This window comes from Diachasma alloeum, unplaced genomic scaffold (assembly GCF_001412515.2).
Source record: "Diachasma alloeum isolate Michigan unplaced genomic scaffold, Dall2.0 Dall_scaffold_00307, whole genome shotgun sequence".
NCBI classification, from domain to species: Eukaryota; Metazoa; Arthropoda; class Insecta; order Hymenoptera; family Braconidae; genus Diachasma; species Diachasma alloeum.
Window position 1 is genome coordinate 310,681 of NW_021680446.1, and position 23,465 is coordinate 334,145.

Below are 23,465 nucleotides of genomic sequence, written 5' to 3' on the forward strand. Positions count from 1 at the left end.
TTCATCACCGTTACAAATGGCCAAAAATCCGAATGAAATCCGTAGAAAAGGTCCCCAACGAAACCTTAATTAGCTCTCAACTAAAATCTGGTGAAACCCAAATTAAACCTCGTTAAATGACCCCACTAAAACCCGACTAAATTCTGATTAAATTCCGATGAACGTCCTCACGAAAACCTGACTAAATCCTAATTAAACCGTGATGAAATCCTAACTAAACCCTGACTAAATCCTACCTAAACCATGATTAAATCCTATCTAGACCCTGACTAAATCCAAACTAAATCCTAACTAAACCTTGATTAAATCCTAACTAAACCCTGACTGAATCCCGATAAATATCCATAAACCTGTCTAGACCCTGACTAAATCTTAACTAAACCCTGACTAAATCCTAACTAAAACCTGATTAAATCCTAATTAAACCCTAACTAAATCCTGACAAAATCCTAAGTAAACTCTGATTAAATCCTAATTAAACCCTGATTAAATCCTAATTAAACCTTGACTAAATCCTACCTAAACCATGATTAAATCCTATCTAGACCCTGATTAAATCCAAACTAAATCCTAACTAAACCTTGATTAAATTCTAACTAAACCCTGACTGAATCCCGATAAATATCCATAAACCTGTCTAGACCCTGACTAAATCTTAACTAAACCCTGACTAAATCCTAACTAAAACCTGATTAAATCCTAATTAAACCTTAACTATATCCTGACAAAATCCTAAGTAAACTCTGATTAAATCCTAACTAAACCCTGATTCAATCCTAATTAAACCCTAACTAAATCCTAACTAAACCCTGATTAAATCATAATTAAACCCTAAGTAATCCCTGGCTAAATCCTACCTAAACCTTGATTAAATCCTAACTAAGCCCTGACTAAATCCTCACTAAACCCTGACTAAATCCTAACAACCTAAATTAACCCCCGACTAACATCCGACTAAACCTCTACTAAAACTCGATTAAACACCCATCGATAGCTTTCGCCAAAAAACTTCCATCAAAAAAATCCTAAAAAATCCGTAAAACCGATCATTTAAATCCCAGCGGAAAAATGCCAATAAAAATTTCTCGTCATTTGAAAACTCGTCTTGTCGTCTTGTCACGATTGCCACGTAAGGTCAATGATACCGGCAAACGGTAGTTTCCAGTGCTGAGTTGGCAATCTTGCAATCATCGGGATTTACCAGCCGAATCCCTTCCTAACCTCAAAATTTACATGTTTTTCCTCAATTTTTCCAGGTGGACAGGGAAAAAGGAATAAAAAAAAGTCATCACTGTTGACTGATAAAAAAATTTCAAGAAACAATTGTCCACGTCGAGTGACTGAAAGTACTTAAACACTCGGTTGTACATTAAACACATGTACTTAATACTCGTGAATACGATATTCATGATTAATAGTATAAACATTTGAATGAGTTATGGGTGGACAAAAATTTCAGTACGACGAGAGCGGTGGAACGTTTTTCTATTTTCTACTGTCATTTCTCGCACTTGTTCTTGTACCTGGGACGTACTACCTCTGGCCACGATCATCTAAACAAGGTCAGTCATTATTTTTTTATTTTTTCATTTAGGGGTGAGAGGTGAGTGAGAGTGAGTGCCTTTGAAGTGGCGATTGTTGAATTAATTTTGAAATTGAGAGGATTTTTTTGAAGGATAAGAAGAGGAATTTTTAGGTGATGGTTTTTTATTGCGTTTTTTATTCGAGTTTCGTTTATCGGATTGATTCGTTGAGGAATTTTTGGGGCGAAGTTTTGAGGTGAGGACTGAAGGTCGTTGTGGAGGGGTTTTTAAATTGTATTAATTTGTTTTTGGGATTTTAGTGAATGGAGAAAAAGGAATTATTTTCTGGAGATTTTTTATTTTGTATTTTTGATGAACAGTTTAGGATTTATTTGTAGAGGGCTTCGAAAAAATTGTCAAAATGTTTTTTAATTTGTTTTGATTTTTTTTTAGATTTTATTAAATGGGGAAAAATAATTATTAATTGAGGGTTTATGGATTTGCTTTTCATTTTTTGGAATTTTATTGAGAGTTTATGAGGATTTTTTAATATCCATAAACATGTGTTCATTTTTTCATATTTTTTCCTCCTGAAGCGAATGTCGTCACCCAATGTTTATTCAGTCTTCTCGCAGTTCTTATTTTCCTCTTAAGAGGAATCAATTTAATCAAAACATAAACATGAGTTCCGTTATCATTCAACATCTGTAAAAATTCCTCTAGATTCCTCAACAACACCCACTGCTGAATATTTAAAATCAATTTGACGTTTGAAGTGGGCTCTGAGATGATAATTTTTTTGGAGATTTGGTTGTTCTAAAAAATTGACGATGTGATAGCAACCCTGCAACTTGTAACGAAATATTTATCATTCAGCTTGACTTTGTGAGAGATATTCTCATCCTGAAATGTCACGGTCTCCCCGCGAATGATCAGCCTCTTGAGCCAAATTTTTCGTTGTTGAAAGCAGAGCCAAAATATCGACATGTTCATGCTGCCTCTTCCAAATCTCGAGCGAAACGTGAACAAAGTATTACCTCAGTTTTCAGCATCAGATCAGATTTTTTGATCGGATAATCTATCGTCGACAGGGGATGGGAAATTATCCGCAGAATGCAGATGAGACCCATTACTTACTGAATCACTTTATTATTCATACTTGAAAATGTCTCACCCCTCAGTGCAAAACATCCACTTTAAACACTTTTTCGTTATAAACCACATGGGATCTCTTTTATTATCAAATGATAGACATTCATATATACTCAGCAAATGGAATTAACAAAAATATCATGGCATAATGTACACGTAAGAAAAAAGGCATGAAAATGAAGTACGTGGAACATGTAAACTATTGGGACGAGCTGCCCTTCTTCCGCTCGGCATTGGTCTTTCTCAGCGTTTGTCTGTTCTCTCGCCGACGCTCAGCGTCCTCAAATGCCGCGATTACATCAGGATCGTTCGTGAAATCTCGATAGTTCCATCTCACGTAGTTCGAGAAGTGATTCCTCAGAGACTTGGCAGTGCGACTCGAAATTCCCTGGAACACAATTCCACGTGAATTATTTTTTTTTTTGATTCTCTCGAAAATTAGTGCTCAAGTTGAGGGTCAAAAGGTCTCGAGGGCCCAAGGGGTCAGGGCAGAATAATGGGAAAGGGTCATTTTGCCCTTGACCCTGGACGTTTTCAAGGGTCGTTTGACCCTTACGACCATTTGACTCCCAGCCCCGAACGTAATGAAGGGTCGTTTGACCCTCAAATGGAATTGAGGGTCAAACTACCCTTGAGGAAGTTTGGGATTGAGGGTCAAATGGTCTTAAGGGTCTAACGGGTTGGAGCAGACTGATTCAATGAGAAAGGGTCATTTGACCCTTAACCCTGCACGTCCTCAAGGGTCGTTTGACCCTTGAGACCATTTGACCCCCAGCCCCAAACGTCTTCAAGGGTCGTTTAACCCTTACGACCATTTGACCCTCAGCCCCAAAAATCATCAAGGGTCGTCTGACCCTCAAAACTATTTGACCCTCAACTAAGAATCGAAAACTTGAGGAAACTTTTTCTTCTTTCTTTTTATTTGAGGGTCAAATAGTTTTAAGGCTCAATTGACCCTTGAGAAAGTTTAGGGTTGAGGGTCAAATGGTCTTAAGGGTCTAACGGGTTAGAGCAGACTAATCAGCAAGGGTCATTTGGCACTTACGACCATTCGATCTTCAATTCCACTCGTCCTCAAGGGTCGTTTGACCCTCAACTAAAAACCAAAAAACATAAGGAAAATTTTTCTTCTTTGTTTTTATTCGAAGGTCAAATGGTCTTGAGGGTCAAACCCCGTCCTATTTTGCCCCAGTCCCCCTTCAATACTCACGGGTACACCCATCGCCAGTAGCCCTTGCCATGCACCCATTGATGTCGCCCTATAAATCAAATTGTGCTCGATCAATGCGTCAACCATGGCCTGATCCTCGTCTGGGGTAAAGGCTCTCCTTCCACTGAAACGAAATCATTAGATTCCTCACAAAAAACTCCTGAACCTACATTTTAAAGAGATAATCCCACGTGAAACAAGACATAAAAAAATCGAGTCTCTTTTATTCCATTTGGAAATTTCATTGACATTGCTTTGAAATTCGCAATTATGTCATTAATGACTGATTTTGTCATGAAAAATCATTCGAGCTTTTTTGTAGCTTATGAAATTCCCTACAAAAAGTTTCTTCTCACATTTCCTCGTAAACCCCCTCATTCTCAAGATAATTTTCACGTTTAACAAGATGAAAAATTAATTTTGGCTATTTATCTTCCACAACTTCGAGAACTTCATTATTTTCTTAATTATCTCATTAACAAATGATTCTAGGGAAAAACATGACAAGACTTTTTTTGTAGCTCACAAAATTCGCCGCAAAAAATGTCCCACAACATTTTCCCCTAAACCCCCAAGCAAATTGCAAAAAAATAAATAAATAAACCTTAACTCACAGTGCATCTCCTAGCTGTATCATTGATCGTCTTCCTGCCCAGACTCTGGGCTGTCCAGGATTCCGAGCCTCATGCCGCTGCACCCGGACGTCCAGACGGTTATCCTGATGCCTCTCCCTTTCCTCAGCCTCGCTCCCACCTTCCACAAGAACCACCTCAGGCTCAACCCAAGCACCACCTCTATCTCTCGCCCACTGTGCCTCACCCCCCTCCTCATCCTCATTATCACTGTCACTTCTCACGTGCCCCCTCTCCCCCCTCTGGAACCCATACCCCTTCACTCCCCTGGAAGTGCTGGCTCCAGGATCAGGGTCTCTATTTCTCTTCAGCCCCCTCCCCCTCTCCCTCCCCTGGACATTCCTCTCATTATTAGAATCATCTGAGTCCATATCTAAAAATTTTCTGCCCTGAGATTTTCCAGGAGGCTTCCTCCCTGCATTTTTTCCCTTTTGAATCACCGGAGAAGATGCACCCCTCCCTCGAGCCCCTCCTGGAGGAGAATTCTCCATATCTGGAGAAGAATTCACCTCGACAACCGAATTTTTCCCATTTTTTCCAGACTTTTTCACTGGAAGTTTTCCCTTCTGACGATTTGGACTCTTCGATATTTTCCCTGGAGAATTTCCTGGAGAATACTCATCAACATCCTCTGGAAGATCACTAGGAAGGTCATCCCCAATCATTCGTTTTACTAATTTTCTCATTGTCCTTCTTGCTGGAGGCGCTGGAGTCTCGGGTGAAGAATCCAAGACGCTTTGACACTTTCTATTTTTATTGAAACCCCTTTCAATTTCTGAATCCTCACTCTCATCATCAGACAAAATGTTTCTGGAACATCCTGGCACTGGAGCCACTGGAGGATTCCTGGAGCGAATATTTTTTCTCATGGGGTTCATCCTGAGATCCTGACTCTCTTCGTAATGCGAAGAGTCGATGCTCATGGGTGATGATCCGGACATTGTTGGTGATTTTCCAGTGGCTGGAGCACGTCCTGCAGCCCTCCTGCTCCTTTTCCCATCCTGTGAATTGTCCGATAATTGCGGAGAGACCAGCAATTCCCCAGAGACCCCTAGAGGATCTCCACATGCCTCGAAAGGATCTGTCGTTTTCTCCAGTTCTCCAGTAGCTTCAGCAGACTCTCTACTGTCGGAGGATGCTTCCACGTACGGATGATTCCCTCCAGGTATCATGCATCTCTTAGAAACACTGGAGACATTCAGAAGTGGGTCTTGAGTCTCTCCAGGCCCCTCCAGCAGTTCCTCATCTCCAGCAGGCTCCTCACGCTTTAATTCCAATTGTAGAAATCCAGAAGATATTAAATCAGGCTTGTTCATCCTTCGACGTTTTGTTGGAGTCTCTGGAATTATTTCACCCTCTGACTCATCCTCACTGGAAGATGCTGGCGGTGGAGTCATCTTTGGGGTCAATCGCTCAGACTTAATCGCCGCTGGAGAACGATTTCTCTTCTTTTTTGATTTATCACCCGGTGAAAATTGCGTCTCACTGTCTGTTGTGGTTTCTCCAGGCTCTGGAGAATTTTCTCCAGACTCTGGAGAATTTTCATCAGTCACTGGAGGGACTAATGATGTCTCTAAACGCGTCAAATGAACTCTCGTTTTTTTAGATAACGCGGGATCTTCGAATTGTGATGCTAGGTTTTTTGGAATTTCTCCAGCTCCAGAGGATAATGAATGATCTGGGGTTTTTCTGACTCTTCTGGCTACTCCATTGGCCTGACTTTGGGGGACGGAGTCCGGGAGTTCGTCCGGGGCCATTGGGAATCCTGTTTGGAGCAATCGGAGTTCCTCCAGTTGGTGATAAGCCTCTTTGGAGACTTTGTAGGTCTTGTAGTTGGGGAGGACGTTGTTGGTGAAGTGCATGAAAAGGGGACCCGCTCGGTGGGGAAACAGGGAGCCTTCCTGCTCCAGCCCTAACCAGGTGCTGATGTTCAGGGCCTCGGGGATTGAGTTTGTTCGAATGAGGTAGTTTAGCATCTGCTGGTCGTCTTCGGAGGTGAACGCGCGCGTTTGTGGGGTCATTCTGGGGATGGATAGGGGGTTTTTTAATTCTCTGGAAGCGTTGTTGAATTTATAATTGGGGATTTTGGGACATCGCGTTGTTTATTTTGGGGAAATCCTTATGAAATGAGATGCGAGCGATGATTAGTGGGGGAAATTAACACAATGACTGGGAGTTTTTAGGTATTTATTCAGGATTTTTATTTTCCTGTTTTTTGAATAATATTTAATTGAGGAATTCGAGATTTTTGAAAAGTAGAAAAATCACGGAATTTTGGCTTTGGAAAATTCAAAATAAAATTTGTTGAGGAATAAAATTAATTTGGGCGAAATTAATTGGCGTTTGCGGTGTTACTCTGGGGGAGAATAGGGGTTTTTTCAATTTTTTGGAAGAGCAGTTGAATTTATAATTGGGGATTTTGGAAATTGAGAATTCACGTTGTTTATTTTGAAGAAATTCTGCCAAAATAAGATGTGAGTGAAAATTAATCAAGGAAATTATGATAATTACAGCTACTTTCGAGGTATATTTATTCATGATTTTTTCTTCAGCAATTTTTCAAATGATATTCAATTGAGGAATTCGATACTTTTGAAAAGTACAAAAATTTTTTAATGGACACATTTTTTAAATGAACACTTTAGACTTTTTTAAAATAATTTATAACTCAGAAACAAATTTATCAATTGAGCTCAGTTTAAGCTCTTCATAAAGGGAAAGAATTGTCCTCTGTATTGAAAAAAAATTATTAAATTTCATCAACATTTCAACCCCTCATTAACATTAAAAAAAAGTCGTGTCCGTTTTACCCCACTCTCCCCTGTACATGCATATAAATATTTTTATATTTTTACGTTTGTGAATATTTTTGTAACTGAATTGTTTTTATGGCTTCAATGGGCGATCAGCCTGAAGCCTGAATAAAGAATTATGAATCATGAAAATTCATTTTCTAGAAAATTTCTTCTTGGAAATTTCCTCTTGGAAAATTTGAAATGGATTAACATCAGAAATGCGATTGGGAGTGACGATTAATCAATCTGGGAACTTACCAAAATCTTCTCAATACAGAAAAATAGCGAAAAATTCAACAATACAATATTTTTCACCTAAATTAATTTTAAAAAATTATTGAAACAAAAATTTTTCTCCAATTCTCATTTCATAAAAAAATAAATCCAAGAAAAAAACTCCCTAATTTTTCCTGCCAAAAAATCCATAAAATTCATTACTGAATAAAAATCAATTGCTCAGGAAAAGAATTCTCATTAAATTCTCCCTAAATTCTGATTCAAAACAGAAACTCAATAAGTGTGTCTCCAAAAAAAATCTACAGCAAAACTTTTTCGTACTGAAACCCAATTGCCCAGAAAAATAATCAAGAAGTGGAACTACCGTTTCAGAGGCATCGCCTTTGCCTAAGATGGCTGACCCTCATGACCCTTCTGACCTTTAGGCCGCCATGACCCTCGGTCGATCCCCTCAGAAAGCCCTCCGCCCCTCAAAAATCACTGCCTCCAAAAAATTCTAAATCCCAAAATTCTTCAACATTAATTTTTCAAAATCAACAGGCTCTCCAAATGAAAATTCCCCAACCTAATTATCCAATTAAATTATTATTAATTGGATTGGTAACCGAATCAATTGCTGGAGAGGATGGCTCTACTCACTTTCTCATTGTCTTCGAGGGTCTCTCATCCCCATGTCCTCGTCTCTTCCTCCTCTTCATGCTTCTGTCAACATTTTTGTTGTCACACGAGTCAGAATCCCTAGTGTTGTTGCCGTCATCACCGTTACTAGTCGTAGCTATCTCCCCAGAATTATCCTCGTGACCCCTCATCACTACGAATCTCAGTCTCAACTGCGATCAGCTGATTCTGATGCTTCACTGTCAATTCACTTTTGAATAATTTATCTCAATCAGAATGATTTGTTTGGAGGAGGTATCAAGCATCAATATTGACTGATCTTTTAGGTTAGAAACCCATATGTTGATCCTCACCGGTGATTCCTCTTTTGGCGGTAAACCCGAGGAAATGGCGGGAAATTTGAATTTTAGGATGAGTTATTCAAGGATTTTGGCGATGGAAGGGGGGTGGGGGTGGGTTTTTCAGATGATTTTGAGATGAATAATGTTTTTTGAGCGATTTTTGAGGTTTTTGTTTCCTGACCCTTGTGACCCTTACGTGACCCTGGAGGCTCTTGTGACCCTTACGCTCGTTTATTCCATGATCTTTTTATGATATTGATGTTATTAGGGTTTTTGGAGGGATTAATGGTGTTTTTGTTTTTTGACCCTTGTGAACCTTGCGGTTTTTGAGACCCTTGCGACTCTTGTGACTTTTACGTTTTTTTATTCCATGATTTTTGGATGATATATTGATGTTTCTGGAGTTTTTGGAGGGATTAATGGTGTTTTTGTTTTTTTACCCTCGTGACCCTTGCGGTTGTCGAGACCCTTACATTTTTTTATTACATAGTTTTTGGATGATTTTGACATTTTTTGGAATTTTCAGATCCAGATCAATTATTAAGGAAGTGCAGATGTCCAGGATGCAAGAGGAAGAAGGAGATCCTGGCCCAGCAGAATCCCGGCAAGGCGACAAAAACGATCCTAATGTAAAATCCTAAGAAATTAAAATCCCTCGACAAATAAAGAAAATTAATTAAAAATCCTAATGGTCGATTTGTGATTGCAGAAAAATGTTTATCATCGTCTGCTGGATATTCCTGGCGTTGCTAGCTTACAAGGTCTCCCAGTATGACGCAGAAATGGCGAACTTCGATCCTTACGAGATCCTCGGAGTGTCTCCGGTATTAAAAGAAAATTCTGAAAAAATACAATTTTTAAAACTTCAGGAATCAATAATTCCTAAAATTTTTAAACAAAACTTGATACCTTTCCTTAAGCCCTAACTAAATCCCTATTGAACCTTAACGAAACGTTGATTGACTCCCAACTAAACTCTGATTAAACCCAGATTAAATCCTGATGACAAAAACCACTAAGGCCCGACAAAACCCTGACAAAACCCTAATTAAACTGTGATTAAGGCCTAACTAAACCCTGATTAAATTCTAACTAAATCCTGATTAAATCCTGACTTATCTTTGATTAAACCCCGACTAAAACTCAATGAAAGTCCCGACTAAACTCGGACTAAATCCTAACCAGTCCTGATTAAACTCACCAAGTCTAGACTAAACCCTGACTAAATCGGAATTATACTCTGACTAAACCCTAATTAAACTATGACTAAATCCTAACTAAACCCTGACTAAATCGGAATTAAACTCTGACTAAATCCTAACTAAAGCCTGATTAAATCCTAACTAAACGCTGACTAAATCAGAATTAAACTCTGACTAAATCCTAATTAAACTACGACTAAATCCTAACTTAACGCTGATTAAACTTGGATTAAGCCCTGATTAAACCCTGATGATAGTTTCCACTCAGGCCCGACTAAACCTCTACTAAATCCCGATTAAACCCCAATTTGTCCTCAGGGAGCATCGGAGCGCGACATAAAACGATCCTACCGCAAGATCTCGCTGATCCTTCACCCAGACAAGGAGACTGGAGATGAGAAGGCCTTCATGAAGTTGACGAAGGCGTACCAGGCGCTGACGGACGACGAGGCCCGCTCCAACTGGGAGAAATACGGAAACCCTGATGGTCCTGGGGCGATGTCCTTCGGTATTGCCCTCCCCTCGTGGATTGTTGAGAAGAAGAACTCGGTGTGGGTCCTGGGGCTGTACGCCATGGTCTTCATGGTGGCCCTGCCCACGGTGGTGGGCATGTGGTGGTACAAGAGCATCAGATACACAGGTTCGTGGGGGTTCAATTGTCTTTTTAAATTCATTGCAAAAATTTTTCCCGATATTTTTTATATTACAATCGACAATTGACGTCCGCCAACTAGAATTTAACATTTTTTACATGAGTAATTCCCAAAAGTTCTTCTTTTGGAGTTTCTAAATTCCAAAATCTTAAAAAGTTTCCTAAACTCATTGTTTTGAGATATAATTGAGTAATTATTCAAGATTCAGGAGTAACTTGATTGAGCAGTTTTAAGACACTAATTCATTATGCAATTATCTTGGTAATTATGGATACAATGAGAAAATGTCAGAAAATGTTTTTTACTTACATTTAAATTAACGTTTTTTACATTAATTCGTAGTTTTATTTTAATTGTTGTATTTTCACCTGAATAATTCCCAAAAAATTGACTTTTAGGCTTTCTAAGTTTCAAAATCTCTAAATAAATGACTAATTATTGTAGATATTTCAAGACACTAGTGAATTATACAATCATCTCATTAATTACTGATCCATGAGAAAATTGCAAGCCCTTTAAATGAGGGAATTTATTTAAAAATCGCCTCAATATCTTCCAGGAGATCAAGTTCTCCTCGCCACCACCCACATGTACTACGGCCTCTTCAGTGGCACCTGCACAACCGTCCTCAAGCGCGTCATCATGATCCTCGCAGCCTCCTACGAGTTTTGTCGTGGTGCCAATGCCGAAATAGTCGAGCGCCAGTCCGACAACGAGGAGGTCCCCTCCCTCATAAAAAAGCTCCCCAACCTGGGGGAGAAGAACAAGGAGACGCCTCTCTGTCATCACTACTCCATCAAGGCCAGGGCGATAATCCACGCCCATCTCACCAGGATTCCCCTGAATCCCCTGACCCTAGAGAAGGATCGCCAGTACATTGTCAAGAAGTGCCCCTATCTCATCCAGGAAATGGTGACGTGCGTCAATCAGCTGATCATGCTGGCGTACTCTGGGAGGGTGCCACTACTGCCCACCATTCACACAATCGAGAACTGCATGAAACTCTCACCCATGATTGTTCAGGGCTTCTGGGAGTTTTCTAATCCCCTGCTGCAGCTGCCTCACATTGAGGACGAACATCTCAAGCACTTCCTGGGGAAGAAGAAGAATATCAAGACTCTTCAGCAGCTCGCACAGCTCAAGGGGAACGAGAGGCGGCAGATCCTGAGGATGCTCAGTGATGAGCAGTATGAGGATGTCATGAGGGTCTTGGGGAACATGCCTTATGTCGACTTCAAGGTGAGGGGGTGGGGTGATTTTTGACGATTTTTTGTTTTTAATGACAAGTGACAATCTTTCAAATTTAAGTTTTAATCCGGGTTTAGTTGGAATTTAGTCAGGGTTTAGTTAGGATTTAATCGGTTCAGGTTTAGTGAGAGTAATTGGAGTTTAATTAGAGTTTAGTTAGGATTTAGTCGAGGTTTAGTCGGGGTTTAATCAGGGTTTAATTGGAATTTAGTCAGGATTTAGTCATTGTTTAGTCCGGGTTTAATCAGAGATTAGGGTTTAGTTAGGATTTCATCGGGGTTTAATCAGGGTTTAATTAGGATCTAGTCAGGGTTTAGTCGGGGTTCAGTCAGGGTTTAGTTGGAATTTTTCTTTTCAAAATGATTAAATGTATTCTATAAATTCCAAAAATATAATTTTTCGAAAGCATATCGATAATTATTGTATGTTTTCAGGTACAATCGGAGGTAGTCGATGACGACAATCCAACGGTCTACACCGCCGACGCAATTGTCACAGTAACAGTCACCCTGACAAGAAGGGACATGAGGGAATTGTTTGGCGATGAAACAGCAAAGGAACAGACAGTGGACGAAGGAGAGGACAAGGAGGATAAAGACGAAAAAGAGGATAAGGATGAGCAGGTGAGTTTCAAAAATCTTTTTTTTTATAACTTAAAAAATCCCATTCTTTCATTTTCATGTTTCAAAACTTGTTAATCATGGAATTTCCCCAAGAACGAGTGGTTCCACTGAAAAACATTGAGACCCGTTTCAAAATCTCCCCTAAAAACGTATTTTAACATTACAAAACCCCTGATCTCCTTTTAATTTTCCCTCAGGCTGTCCCAATGAAGAAAACCCCCTGGTTAAAGCAGAAAAAAGGTGGAAAATCAAAGCTCGACAAGAAGAAGAAGCAGCGAGTGTCCAAGAAGTCCACCCCGAAGGGCAAAAAATCCCCAGAGGATGATAACGAGAAGGAGAAGAACCCCCAGGGGCCGGTGGATCAAGCCAAAGACGACAGCAGTGAGCACTCTGAAGCCGAGAGCGAGAAGAGCGATGAGGAGCCTGAAAAAGTCAAGGAAATCAATCAAGAGGACGACGACGAGGAGTGGGAGAAGTTCCAGCAGAGGATAGCCAAGAAGGAGAGGGTTCTCGAGGGTAGGAGCAATGTCTCACACGAGGTGCACTGCCCCCTCTTTCCGGATGACAAGCAGGAGTACTGGTGGGTCTACATCTGCGACAGGAAATCCCACACCCTCATCACGACACCCATTCACGTGACTGGGCTCGTTGACAGGGAGGAGGTACAGCTGAGGTTCACTGCACCCGGCTGGCCAGGCCTCTACACCTTCTCGGTGTGCCTCAGGAGTGACTCCTATCTGGGATTCTATCAGACTCAGGACATCAAGGTATTGAAAACATTTTTTGTGGATATTTTGGGGGAGAGGAATCCCTGGATTTGTTTAAGGGAATTTAACGGGGCAATGAGGAAGTTTGGGAGGAAATGTCGTGAAAATTTTTTTGTGGGAAATTTCAAGTTATTTAGAATTTAGTCGGGGTTTAATCAGGGTTTAGCTGGGATTTAGTCAAGGTTTAGTTGGGATTTCGTCGGGGTTTAATCAGGGTTTAGTTGGGATTTAGTCACGGTTTAGTTAGGATTTAGTTAGGGTTTAATCAGGGTTAAGATTTAGTCAGGATTTAATCAAGGTTCAATTAGGATTTAGTCAGGGTTTAGTTGGGATTTAGTCAAAGTTTAGTTAGGATTTAGTTAGGGTTTAATCAGGGTTTAGTTAGGATTTAGTCAGGATTTAATCAGGGCTTACTTAAGATTTAGTCAGGGTTTAATGAGGGTTTAGTTAATATTTAGTCAGGGTTTAGTCGTGGTTAATCAGGGTTTAGTGAGGATTTAGTCAGGGTTTAGTCGGGATTTGATTAGGTTTTAGGAAAGATTTAGTGAGGATTTAGGCGGGGTTTACTCAGGGTTTAGTTAGGATTTAGTCGGGATTTAATCAGGATTTAATCAGATGGCCAGTCCTCTGCACCTTCTCGGTGTGCCTCAGGAATGACTCCTGCCTGGGATTCTATCAGATTCAGGATATGAAGATATTGAAGATAATTTTTATGGAGATTTTGGGGGAGAAGAATCCCTGGGTTTTTTTAAGGGAATTTATCGAGGTAATAAGGGGATCCAAGAGGAAATGTCAGAAAAGTTTTTTTCTAGGAAATTTCAAGGGCTACACAAAAATGGCTTATGACATTTTCTCCTAAATCCTCTCGTTGTCAAGATAATCAACTTTCATCAACTTTTTTTTCTTTATTTATCATTTGAATGTGGAAACTTAATGTATCAATTTATGTTCATTTATTTATTTAATAATTAATTTTTTTATTTGTAGTTGGATGTTGAAGAAGCCCCAGCAGTACTTACTCAACACCCACAATGGGACATTTCCGACGAAGAAACTGCCGAGGAGAATGACGCAGTCGATGAACATTCCGAGTACACCACAGATGAGGATATCAGTGACAATGAATGAGAAAAAAACCAAATTAATTGAATAATTCAACGTAACTCATAGATGAAGTGGTAGAACTATTCAATCATTCCAATCTTGACTAAATGTGCAATCATCTGCGTAATGAATTGATTTAGAGGAAAATCTTATTAACATTTTTTGTAGGAAATTTAATTCTCCACAAAAAATGTTTTCTGCCATTCTTTCGTAAAACTACTCATTACTGAGATAATCGCAATTAACGAAAACATTGAATTTCACTCATTGATTTAGCAGAATTGACCATTTTTATTAATTGTTTATTTATCTCGATGACAGTTGATTCGATCGAAAAATGTCATAAGATCTTTTTGGCGGAGAATTAAATTTCCAACAAAAAACTTTTTTAGCATTTTTCTCTAAAACTGAAAGGTAAAACGTGGGAACAAATTAAACAAGTGGAATAGCGACTATTTTGAACAATTCAGGACATTTTTGTTTTTAGTCGAGGGTCAAATGGTCTTAAGGGTCTCACGGGTTAGAGCAGTGACCAGAACCGGTCATTTGACCCTTGAAACAATTTTAACTTCAACGAAAACAAAAAAAAACCCTCAATTTTGAAGTTCCACCACTTCATTATCAAAAAATAATAAAAATTAACTAATTAAAGTTAAATAAATGAACTAATTAATCACAGCTGACGAAGGTAATCAGCTCGACAGCTACTGTCTTCTCAAATTCCCTTTTATACTGAAAAATCAATGAATAAAATTAAAAAAATCCGTTGCTGAGTGAATGAAATCCTTTAATTCACTCTAGATCTGAAGTAATAATTTTTTATGCGTGAAAAATTTACATCGTCATAGACAAACGACAATTTATTATTGAAGTAGACGTGTGTATGGTACTATTACGGGGCATAATTACAATGCAAGTGTGCATTATTGGGACAAATACAATAACGTTTATAAATTCATCATGGAAATTATGAAATTATACATATTATACATAAGAATAATATTTATTTTAACAATTGTTGCTCGGTATGATTAACTTTAGGGATGAGTACATGTGCACAATCTTTTTAATAAATGATATTGTCTATGAATTTATCATTATTTTCAATTGATCAATTTTTTTTTAAGTTTTTTTTCAATTTTCGATTTTTTTCTAATTTTATCTTGGAAGGGGGACAATGATCTTCATCACTACTAATTCAGGAAATTCATTAAAAAATATATTGATAGAATAACCCATTCTGCTCCATAAATACTGGAAATGTCTTTAAAAAATCGAAATTTTCTTTTTAAAAAATTATTTTTGAGGTTTTTTAAAGAAATTTTGGGGCAAAATGGGTTGTTTTCTTGGGTTAGTTGATGGAATATTTCCTGGGATATCGATTGAGGTCATTTTTTAGTGGATCTAGTGGCTTGTTTCGTTTTTTATTTATTTTTCAAGTGTTTTTAGAATTCCCTTTTCCAATTTTTTTATTGAATCTTTGGAAGAAAGTTGTGGAGAGATGTTCAGTCATCTGTGATGGATTCGATGAGAGCTGGGAGGTGGGAAAATGGTCAGTGTAGTCGCAGATTGGAGAGACGCGTGCAGAATTGTCGACAATGATCAAAGTAATTGTTATAATTTTTTTATAATTACAGTTTATGAGAAATTGTTTTGATTCTTGTGTCTCAAGAGCAAATGCTGTGAGACGTTTTTCTTTGAGAATTCCATTGACTACAAGAATTGATAATTATCAATTAATCATTTTTAATTACTCAATTAGTAGTGATTAACAACGATTTTTCTTTGTAAAATAAAATTTTAGTTTTCATACATCTTTATTCTTCGTTTATCTCCTCAAGGAGTGGTCCTAGAGAAAAATGGCATAAGATACTTTTTGTGGGGAATTTAATTCTCTACAAAAAGTGTTCCGTGACATTTTCTCCTAAAACTCCTCAGCGTCGAGATAAATGCAAAAATAATACTGAAGAATTCCCAAGTTCTCTAATTTTTCACATTTCACTGTTTAATTACAAATTTTTATAATTAACAATTTCTTTTTCAGGTATTACAAATCGTGTTTATGATATTCCTGATGATCTTGATGATGGCCAACACTTCTGAAGGTAAGAATAAATTTCCAACGATAAAAAACGAGTTTTTCGATTTAATTATTGATTAAAATTTTTTTTAAGTGTTTGAAAATTAATTAAAAATGTTGTTTCACTAGGGAAACGTCGGAGACCCTCTCCAGGACCAATTTTCACCTTCGTGAAGACAGACAAACTGGGCAACATGAAGTGGGGAGTGAGACATTACGTTCCTCGTAACTGATTAATTTCAAAAATCACTTTATTTTCACATTTCTTTAAAAAAATTAATTATAAAAATAGAAATGCATTAATTGACTCTTGTAAACTATGAAATTACAACAATTAATATATCTCTATCGAATCACATGGTTTTCTGGGTTCTGGGGAGTTTTATCTAGTCCAAGGAGCCTAGTTTGGCTTTGATGTCCTCCATTTCAGTCAAAAGTCCATTTATTCTGAAATAAAAAAATATTTTCATGAATATTATAACTGATTTTAGATAATTCCCGGTTGTTTTTTAGACATTTTTGAGTATGAAAAACGGATTAAAGAATGAGATTTCATAAAAATGCTGGACTTCCCAAATAATTTTCGCATCAAAATACGTTTTAAAATAATCATTACCAATTTCTTAAGCTACTGAGAACATCAAAATATTTTTTTCATTTTTTGTAACCACAGGAGTATTTTTTTTACGAAAAAAACTATTCCAAATTATTTTCCTGAGTAAATCAATGAATTTTCATAACAGAAAACATTAAAAAATAGATTAGTTAGATTAAATAGTGTATTTTATAATTTTTGAAATAATCATTAGTGCTTTCCTGACCCACTGAGAATATCAAAATATTTTTTCAATTTTTTTAACGACGGGAATAATTTTTTTCGTAGAAAAATTATTCCACATTTCTGAACAAATCAATGAATTTTCATAACGAAAAAGATTAAAAAATAGATTAGTTAGATTAGATACTGCATTTTATAATTAAAAAAATAATCAATAGACATTATTTTCCTGAAAAATTAATTTTTATAACAGAGAGGATTGAAAAATCGATGTTGTTTGTCACATCCGCTTAATCAGGCATAGCTCCACCCAAAAATTTCGCCGAATAAACTACTCACAAGTGTCCCAGCACGATGTTGTCCCTTACAAGATCATCCCCACCGCCTCCACCGGCCCTGGCCACCCCCACCCCCTGGCTAGCCGCCTGCAGATCCCTCTGGCACTGCCCCAGGATCATCTGAAAAGACTCCAGGGCCCTCTCCAGTTTCACCATCTCCCTCTCGAGCCCCAGGAAGTGCTCCCCAATGTCCCTCAGCCCCTCACAGCTCAACATCTCGTGCCTCACCTGCAGGAACTTGAAATAAATCTCGATCATCCTCTTGGGCTTCCTCACTTTATTCTGCTCCGACGGTAAGAACTCCATCAATACGTCAACAGCTTCTTCGAGGACACCAGACAGTCTCGAGGAGTCCACTGACGACGAGAACTTCTCGGTCCAGTTGTCCTTCTGTTCAGAGAGATTTTGAAATTCGTTTTTCATGCCTCGAGCACTCGACAGAAAATTCGAGATCCTCTTGTGGAGATCCTTCTGGTGGCAGTTCTGGAGCCTCTGGGGGGGTCTCACGTTATCCTCTGGGGGTGGGAAGACCTCCTGGAGGGACTGGTGGAGGAGGAATGAGTCTGAGAGAATTTTCTCAATTTTCTGGGAGAGAGTTGTGAAATTCGTGTTGATTAAGTCTCTGAAAAACAGAAATTCCAGGGAGTTTTTATTTTTCCTACGAATGGAGGTTTTGGATTTTTTTGGGCTATCCATCGACATCAATTAAAATTTAATTCGAATATTAATTTTCAGAATTTTCGAATTTTTGAAAAAATCAGTTGTCCCATGAAAACTAAAAATGTTCTGAATTCATTGTATGATGGCTTTAAAAATTGAAGATGAAGGCGATAGTAATAATCGTTGTTTTGATTTATCCAAGAATTTTCACAAGAAATCTAACACTGTTGCGGACTGGATCTGTCTGGATTATCAGGATGTAAAATTATATCGAGTCTCGACGGGAATAATCTTTTGTATTAGTTAACTTGTTGTAGTGATTAAATCATAGTTTGTGACTATGATAATTCGTCAGTCTTCGTGTCTATTTATTCAACCCTCTATCCGGCCTCAGCGTCCTTGCCTCCTATTCTGGGACGCACAAACACAATTGATTAAAGAAGAAATATAATTTAATTTACAAAACGATGAATGATATACGATAGTTATCATTTTCTTAATTCAATACTAAAAATAGGACTGCTAACATTTTAATACTCAAAGCGATGAGATACCCCTTGTAGAGCTCCACCTGCTGCTTCATGAAGAGCACAGTAGCCCCATAGTACCTCCTCAAGGTGTGATAATCACAAGTCTTCAGGCCTCCCTCAGCCATCCTCTGGACATCTCGAGGTAGAACTGCATCCTGAGGGGTCCCCACCAGGAGTTTCTCCCTCTCGAAGACGATGACTTCGTCACCTTCCTGAAAAAACCCCAGACCTCTCCATTATCTTGAATTCAACTCTATCGAAGGCTTCAGACGAATGTCCATCGACCCCCACGAAGCGATCCCCAACAACAGAAACATTCACCCACATAAAATCCCCAGGAAACCCTGTGGAACACCTGAATCTCCACCCATATGCCCCTCATCCGCCCCTTGAACATCTCAAAATCAGAATCTTTAATCAATAAATCACAATCAGAAACTCTCATCACATGCATATCAATAGCTTCTTGATTATCTCAGAATTATAATCTTGTATCAAAATAGCTCGATAGCTACTTGAGTGCATCAGACTTGGAATGTTTTATCAACAAATAACACTAGCAATTGGAACCTTGTGTCACAATATCTCAATAGCTACTTGATTATCGCAGACTTGGAAACTCTCATCAACAAATAACACTGGCTTCTTGAAAAAAACTCTGGAAATTTTATCACCTGAATCACAACCTGAATCTCATGTCCCATACATTTATCATACATTTCAATAGCTTCTGGAATATCTCAGGCGCTGAATCAGGCTCTCTCAGAGTTCATAACAGATGAATCAAATCAGAATACCATATCACATATGCCTCCACAGGAGCTAGAACCTCTGGAAAACGATAAATTCATCTCTTCCAAAAGGTCCATAGCACTGTCCAACGAGTCACGACCACGATCCCTCAACCCTAGTTATTAACCCATTTTGCTCCAGCAGTTTCCTTACAATTCCCAATTTTCGTTTTGACAATGAAAATTTAATTTTGTTAAAATTGAGAAATTGAATTAAATTAAATTGAATTAAAGATTGAATCGTGAATATTCCCAACTTAACTCCTATCCCTAAACAAAATTCCTTTCTTTCGAATATTTCCTGTCGAAATCGAACTGCAGTTAAATATTTTAATGAAAAGTCAAATTTTAATAATTTTAGCTTTCTTTTTAATAAAACAATTGAAAAGATAGTCCTCCGACGCTGATAATTTCTCCGGACATAACATCAACATGAATAAAATTACTTCTAGAAAATCCAGGATTTTTCCCTCAGGAGCGTCAAGCAATTTTCCTCCTGACGAAACGAGCAGTTGCTCATCAACTCCAATTTTCTCTCGTTCAGAAATAATTTTCCCCACTTCCCGAACTCTTGTGATGTTCTCGATGAGGTAGCTATCCCTCTTGTACGTCGATACGAAGAATAAATGCAGGACCTGTACATCAAACAAAAAAAATCGTTTTCAAGATTTTAGAGGTGATGAAATAGTGAGTGATTTTTTCGTGTTTGAGATGTACTTTTTTCGTGAAAATTGTCTTGAGAAAATGAAAAACTCCAACGGACGATCTTCCGTTCTCCACTATTTTTCCACGGGTCGAGGGCTGCCACTGGAGGACTAGGCGAAACCAGGGGGTCAAGGCCTCCCTCAAGCACCTGAAAATCATTTTATGAGAATTTTGAATAGTTCATTTCAGGGGATTTTTTTAAACTTACTGGGATACATTGCTGGGATCCTCGATTTTGGAGGAAAACTCGACTTTTCCGTTTACCTCCCGGGCTGAAATGTGCTCAGGCTTCTTATTCTTAATGTGACCTAGCCTGCAACACAACAAAAAAAAATTATTTGCATTTTTTTTGTGATTTTTAAGGCATTTTGAGCTATGAAAATAACATGAGAAAATAAAAATTTGAAAATGGGATTTTTTGGGGGGAAGGGGTGGGGGTAGGGGGATGAAAATAGTGTCACTGAAAAGGCGGGAAAATTTCCTATTCCAACCACTGGTCATGAACCCATTTTGCCCCAGTAGTTAATTTAAAATCTCAAAGTTTCGTTTTTGAATGCAATAACTAATTTGATCGATATCTCATCGATGAACGGGGCAAAATGGGTTTATAACGAGGTTTTTGGATCGCCAATTTTCCCAGCTTTCGAATGCGATGTGTTTTAATTTTCTATCTACAGTAGTTTAAGAGATATCGCCGATAATCGTCACGGACAACATGATGAACTACATTATGAACTCTTCAAGTACTAGAAAAAATCAGGTACCAATTTTTGCTGACCGCCATGTTGGGTAAAAATGGTCTCGTACCCGTCAGGATTTCATAGAATAAAATCCCCAGGCTCCAGTAGTCCACGGAGGAGCTGTAGGTGCCTTTCCAGAAGAGCTCTGGTGCAACGTAATTCAGGGTTCCGACAATGGATGCGGCAGCACTGGCCTCGCCCATTTCCTTGGCATATCCCAAATCTATTAATTTGTAGATGGTGCCTGATCTGCCGTCCTGAATCACGATGTTCTGGGGCTTCAGGTCGCGGTGGGTGATGCCGTTGTGGTGGAGGTACTCCACGGCGGAGGATATGTCCCTCATGCTCCTCAGGGCCTCTGTTTCGTTCAGGCCCCAAAAGTTTTCAGGTCTGATCAAGACCTGAAATTATAGGGAATTCCTCCATTCCGGAATTTCAGGTCGAGAACCTGACGAGATTAGGGAGTTCAGGGGAGTCTCATCACAAAGTCAGGGAGATTTTTTTTTGGAAATAGAGAATTTTTGGAGCTCTTCAGGCACTCGTGATACAAGCAAAGGAAATTTCGGACCTGATTTTCCAGGTCTAGGGAATCTAGGGAAATTTCCAGATATCTAGGAGAAAAATTCGGAATTACTCTAGTTGTTGTTACTAGTGAGGATTGTCTGTTTGAGATCAGGTCGTACCAATTTCGATTTTTTAAGGACTAGGGAAATTTTGGGATATCTACGGAAATTTTGAGATGTCGAGGGGAAAATGGGATATCTTCAGAATTTCAAAGACAATAATTTTTGTGGAAATGGAGGATTATTGGAGCTCTTCAGGCACTTGTGATACAAGGAAAGGAAATTTCGGACCTGATTTTCCAGGTCTAGGGAATCTAGGGAAGTTTCCAGATATCTAGGAGAAAAATTCGGAATGACTCTAGTTTTTGTTACTAGTGAGGATTGTCTGTTTGAGATCAGGTCGTGGCAATTTCGATTTTTTAAGGACTAGGGAAATTTTGGGATATCTACGGAAATTTTGAGATGTCGAGGGGAAAATGGGATATCTTCAGAATTTCAAAGACAATAATTTTTGTGGAAATGGAGGATTGTTGGAGCTCTTCAGGCACTTGTGATACAAGCAAAGGAAATTTCGGACCTGATTTTCCAGGTCTAGGGAATCTAGGGAAATTTCCAGATATCTAGAAGAAAAATTCGGAATGACTCTAGTTTTTGTTACTAGTGAGGATTGTCTGTTTGAAATCAGGTCGTGGCAATTTCGATTTTTTAAGGACTAGGGAAATTTTGGGATATCTAGGAAAATTTTGATATGTCTAGGGGAAAAATAGAAGATCTCCAGAATTGCAGTTTTAAAAAAAATTGAAGTTTCATCTTCTCAAGAGAACAAATCAGATTAGGATTATTTTGGCTAGGGGAATTTCGATAAATCTAGGGGAATTGATATTTTGATATTTCTAGGGGAAAAATTGATTTCCACCGGATTGCAGTTTTTTCGTAGCACATGCAGCTTCTCAAGATGGTCTCAATTTTTGGGATTGTTGAGGCTAGGGGAATTTTGAGATTTCTAGGGAAAAATGGAGATTCTTCGAATTATAAATTTTTTTCATTGACAGATTCATCTTTTCAAGATGCGGTAAATTTTGTGGCCCAGAAAATTTTTTATGTATCTAGGGGAAAAATGAAATGGACGAAGGCAGTGTCATAGAAGCATTTTTTGCTCATAACTCAAGAACCTGAGGAGGTAGACGAATCGTCATACTGAGTTTTCCAGCTGAAATTTCTCTGACTTTCTAATGAAAATACTCCCAATGCCCCATCTCTTCAGATTCGAAATCCCAATTTTCAAAATTAGGAGGATAAAATAAATTATTTACATCTCTCAGGTCACCCTTTCTGCAGTACTCCATGCAAAGCACTGGCAGTCGTGAATTCGGATTCATCACCCCGATGGGAATTTTTCTAGTTCCTACGATGTTTGGGTGATTAATTCGATTCATGAACTCCACCTCCTCGTTCCATCTTTCAATCTGTCTTGGTGACATTTTTGATACGTCCAATTGACATTTTTTAATTGCTGCAAAGTGTAATTGCCATGCGAATAAAAATTGAAAAATTATTTTCAAAAAATCAGAATTTTTTTTTCTCCGCAAGAAAAACAAATTTTTTTTCTCATTTTTAAAAAGAAGAAAAACATTTCCCAGTTTAAAAAATCATGACAAAATGTTTGCATTGAATGAAAAAAAAATTTTATCAACAATAAAAAAATTATTTTTAGAAATTACTTCTGAAAAAAAAAATCGCAAATCTTTGTAAAACACGGAAAAATTACTTTTCCTCCACAAAAGTTACTCTTCCCCTAAAGAAATCATACCACCATCAGCGATATGATATAAAATACCAACAAACATCAACAATTACCGAGAAAAAAAATAAATACCGTACGAACAATCTTAACCCAAAAACCTGGTCAAAAAAAAAAAAACTTGACCTCGGAAATGAAGCAAATGCTCACCTCTTGTTTCCCCATTATCCGCATTTCTCCAAAGTTCAACAACTCCGAAGGCACCACTCCCTAGGGCCTTGACCCTGGACCACACTCCGGTGTCCCTGTCACCGGAATTTTCCATATTTCCACTGGGATGACGAAGGGAGAGCCGAGACAGCAAGCAAAACAACCGAATGATTCCAGGAATTCTATAATTAGCCACAAGATGGCGACTCGGTGTCAGAAAATGG

General features: G+C 38.3%; 2 protein-coding genes across 2 annotated transcripts; one reads left to right on the top strand and one right to left on the bottom strand.

Annotated features, from left to right (window-relative positions):
* The first annotated feature begins 1,179 nt into the window (after positions 1-1,179).
* On the top strand, positions 1,180-15,102 carry LOC107039786 (translocation protein SEC63 homolog). Its single transcript, XM_015259589.1, has 8 exons — positions 1,180-1,562; positions 9,035-9,137; positions 9,218-9,332; positions 10,029-10,350; positions 10,923-11,602; positions 12,046-12,234; positions 12,432-13,001; positions 13,989-15,102. Exons 1-8 carry the CDS (start codon positions 1,439-1,441, stop codon positions 14,127-14,129), a joined length of 2,244 nt encoding a protein of 747 aa, XP_015115075.1. The 5' UTR covers positions 1,180-1,438; the 3' UTR covers positions 14,130-15,102.
* Positions 15,103-16,418: 1,316 nt separating this feature from the next.
* On the bottom strand, positions 16,419-23,399 carry LOC107039787 (inhibitor of nuclear factor kappa-B kinase subunit beta). The gene is made up of 9 exons (XM_015259590.1): positions 23,242-23,399; positions 22,604-22,803; positions 20,752-21,128; positions 20,196-20,300; positions 20,000-20,135; positions 19,729-19,917; positions 18,489-18,703; positions 17,303-17,923; positions 16,419-16,632 (listed from the first exon to the last, which is right to left on the bottom strand). The coding sequence occupies exons 1-9, from the start codon at positions 23,354-23,356 to the stop codon at positions 16,572-16,574; spliced, it is 2,019 nt and encodes a 672-aa protein (XP_015115076.1). The 5' UTR covers positions 23,357-23,399; the 3' UTR covers positions 16,419-16,571.
* Between the last annotated feature and the right edge of the window lie 66 nt (positions 23,400-23,465).